Below are 3,446 nucleotides of genomic sequence, written 5' to 3' on the forward strand. Positions count from 1 at the left end.
GGTTCCTGGCTGGGGATGGGGCTGGCTCACTCCCATGCTGGGGACGTGCACCGGTGTCGGGCAAGGAGGGAGATCCCCGTGCCATCCTTCCTTGCAGCCTTCCCTGTGGATTTTCCCGGTTGTTCCCTTGTGGCAGCTGGGACTTGGGCCATGGCTCTACCTTGCAGCTTGGCTGCTGTTGCTCCACGGTCATCTCTGAGCTCCTCAGGGTGGGTGGGAGAGAGGGAGAGCTCTGTCTGTGCTCCCTGGGCACAGCACCTTCTCCCACAGATGCTGATGAAGCTACTGGAGGTGGAAGTGCATTTACCAAGGACAAACCTACGTGTACACCAAAGCCAAGAGGTACTGGGGCCATCACCCTGCCCTGGAGCATGCTCTGAAGCTGTGGGGCTGCCTGCACTGGCAGGGGAAGCAGGGATGCCTTCCTGCTTGGCTCATGAGCCTCTGCCCTGCCTGCAGAGCCTGAGGATGGTCTGCTGGAGAGTGTGAAGGAGCTGAGAGCTGTGGTCTCTGACCTTGCCAGGCTGAGCACCCGCATTGAGGACCTGGAGCAGAGCGAGTTCAAGGCACTTCAGAGAGAGATGTGAGTTCAGTGGGGGTCACACTGGGGACCAGCCAGGGCACTGCTCTCCTGGGCACGGTGTCTCCTGCAGGCAGCCTGTCTGGGGCCTGCCCCTCCCTTTGCTATGGCTAGATGGGCTTTTTCCAGCTGGCCAGGCTGATGGGTTGCTGTGTGGCTGCTGGGATGGCCAGGATGGGGTTTGGTACCCAGCACCATGCTCGGTTGTGATCCCCACCCACTCAGCACCATTCTCCTCTCCCAGCTCCAACCTGCAGCTCCATCTGAAGACGGTGACAGCTGATAGCCAGGAGAAGATGGATGCCCAGGCTGCCACCATTGCCAAGCTGAAAAAGGCACTGATGGACAAGCTAGAGGTGAGCTGGTGCCAGAAGTGGGCCAGCACTCACCCCAGGGCAGAGCCAAACTGGGACGGGTGCTGATCTAGGACACAGAGAAATCTGGGTGACCGGCTCTAGCGATGCCCCATGGGTGCTCCTGGCTTGTCTGACCTTCTTGAACACAAGGAAACCTGCTCCCCCTCGGGGTGCTGGAGTGGCCAGCATTGGACACTGACACTGCTTCTTCCTCCTCACAGAACGAGAAGGAGCTGCAGAACGTGGTGAAACAGCAGGAAGCAAAGATGCTGCAACTGATCGACAAGAGTGGGGAAGTCACGGTGTGTGATGGTGGCCCAGCTGGGCTGTGTGCCCAGGGGGTGCTGGCCAGGGGACCCTTCTCAGCATCTCCTTTCCCCCACAGAGCCTGAAGGGAGAGGTCTCCCAGCTGAAGCGCTCACTCCAGCATGCAGAGACAGAAGCCAAGGTGCTGTGGGAGGAGATGCGGGGGCAGCAGCCCAAGGCAGACACTACCTACATCCAGGAGAGACTCCTGCTGCGGCAGGAGGTGAGGCTGGGGGCAGCCAGGGCTGAGTGCTCCTCACGTCACCACCACTGTGGGCAGGGGAACTCTCCAGACCCCAAGCAGGGGGCTAATGGGGTGGCAGGGGAGAGCCCCCCACCCCAGGGCACTTCCCCACGCTGAGGTCTCGGCTCACTCTTTTTGCAGGTGGACAAACTGCGACTGCTGCTCCTGGAGAAAGAGGAGGAGAATCTGCTGCTCTCCAACAAGCACCTGGAGCAGGTATGAGAAGGCCTAACATGCTGCCCTGGCTCTAGTCCCCTCTCCCTCCTGGGCTTGTCCCTGCTCAGTGTTGGGGCAGGCTCTTGACAGGCATCTCCCCCCACAGATCCGAGGGCTGGAACAGAGGCTCCATCAGGCCCAGAAAGTGCTGAGAACCCACGAGGAGATGGAGGAGAAGATGAAAGAGGTGAGGCTTCTGGTTCATCACTCTCCCCTTTGCTGTGACTACAGCACCATGTCACTAATGCTGTCACTAATGCCACTGCTGTCCCCAGGTCCTCTTGTCTATCCCTGAGGCAGGGAGCTGCCAGGAGCTCCACAGCCTGCTGCAGTACTTGGGCCTGAAGCCGGACAGTGGCAACAAGGAAGCTGCTGAGCTGCTATAGCCTGTAGCATGAAACCTTCCTGGTCCTAATGCTGTAATTATTTACTGAATAAAGTTTGTTGGCTTTCACCTTGCCTGGTTATATATGGATGCAGGAAGCTCCTGCTGCCCTGGGTGGGGACAACTTGTCGAGCCTGTGCTGGCCGTGCCTGCTTTGTCACAGGGCCATGGGCAGGGCTCCCTGCCACCCCAGGGCCTCTCCTTCTTGGCAGGGGACACTCACACCCTCCTACCTGGCATTTGCTTTTCAGAAGGCACCATGTTCCCCAGGCTCCTGCCCCGGCAGCACCCGGGCTGACCCAGCTTCCTTCTCTGGGCCCCTGCTCCTCCTCCTGTCCTAGATTCTCTCTGTGCCCCCCGTGAAGGGCATCGGAGGCTGGATCCTGCACCCCTATCATGGGGTTGTGGGGATGGTTCCCCCTCCCAGCACAGCTCTGGGATGCAGGATCCCATGGATTGCTGCCTGCCAGGCACTGGGAGCTCTGCCAGCTCCTGCTCCCAGCCCCCCTTCAGCTGCATGGCAGGGGGCTCCCTCAGGGGCTCCCCTGCTCCCAGCACAGCTTCAGCCTCCCCTCCCTCCCTTCCTGCTAGGGCATCTCCTGCGGGATCCCCCTCCCGGTGTTCCCAACCCCAAGGATGCTCCCCAGTGCCAGGGAGGGGGCACATGCAGCACCTCCCTCTCTGGCACAGCCCAAAATAGCAGCGTTCAAACAAGTGCTCTGGATTTTAATGGCCTGTTTCTCCTGCCCGAGGGGGGAATCACCTTCCCCTGCCCTCTGCTGTAGCCCTGCCAGCCTGTACGGGGACAGCCAGGGTACTGGCACCTTTATTGACCCCCACACCCAGGAAATGGAGCTGTTTTGGGTCACACCTCTGTTTACTGAGTGTGTGGGTGGCTGATGGGGAAGCAGCTCCCTGGGCATCTATGGCTGTGACCCTGCTGGCAGGGGGGTGGGATTCGGCCTCTCAGAATGGATGTCGGCAGTGGGGGGAGGTCCCAGGCTGTGCCCGGCTCTGGGATGGAGGGGGAGATGTGCCCCCCTCCCTGGCTCAGGGCCCTGCGGGGCTGCTGAGCCCTCCTTTTACGGCGGCGATTCAGCGGAGCAGAGCCCTGGCAGCCGCCCCGCGGGTGCCCGGGGACACGGGTATTGTCCCGAGCCGGCTGCGGGCGGCTTGTTTTTTGGGGGTGGCTGGTTCCCTGTGGAAGCCCTCGCTTTGTCCTGGGGGTCTGGGGTTTGGAGCTGCCGGGGCTTGAATCCTGGCAGAGGATGGTGCAGCTGGGGTCCCTGGCACAGCAACGGCAGGGGTGGCACAGGGGGGTCCCAGACCCGGCGGTGATGGGGGGCAGGTCCCTGCCTG

At 61.4% G+C, this 3,446-nt stretch overlaps 1 protein-coding gene across 1 annotated transcript in view; it reads left to right on the top strand.

The window, feature by feature from the left end:
• Positions 1-2,088, top strand: part of SPAG5 (sperm associated antigen 5) — a gene marked incomplete at its 5' end in the record, with an annotated part of 6,203 nt that extends 4,115 nt beyond the window's left edge. Inside the window, 8 exons of the mRNA XM_009995114.1 lie at positions 168-342; positions 460-583; positions 825-936; positions 1,158-1,238; positions 1,322-1,465; positions 1,628-1,702; positions 1,809-1,889; positions 1,978-2,088. Of these exons, the coding sequence (XP_009993416.1) occupies positions 168-342; positions 460-583; positions 825-936; positions 1,158-1,238; positions 1,322-1,465; positions 1,628-1,702; positions 1,809-1,889; positions 1,978-2,088 (903 nt within the window). The remainder of the gene's footprint in view (positions 1-167; positions 343-459; positions 584-824; positions 937-1,157; positions 1,239-1,321; positions 1,466-1,627; positions 1,703-1,808; positions 1,890-1,977) is intronic.
• Positions 2,089-3,446: the final 1,358 nt, after the last annotated feature.

This window comes from Chaetura pelagica, unplaced genomic scaffold (assembly GCF_000747805.2).
Source record: "Chaetura pelagica isolate M959 unplaced genomic scaffold, ChaPel_1.0 scaffold713, whole genome shotgun sequence".
Classification (NCBI taxonomy): Eukaryota; Metazoa; Chordata; class Aves; order Apodiformes; family Apodidae; genus Chaetura; species Chaetura pelagica.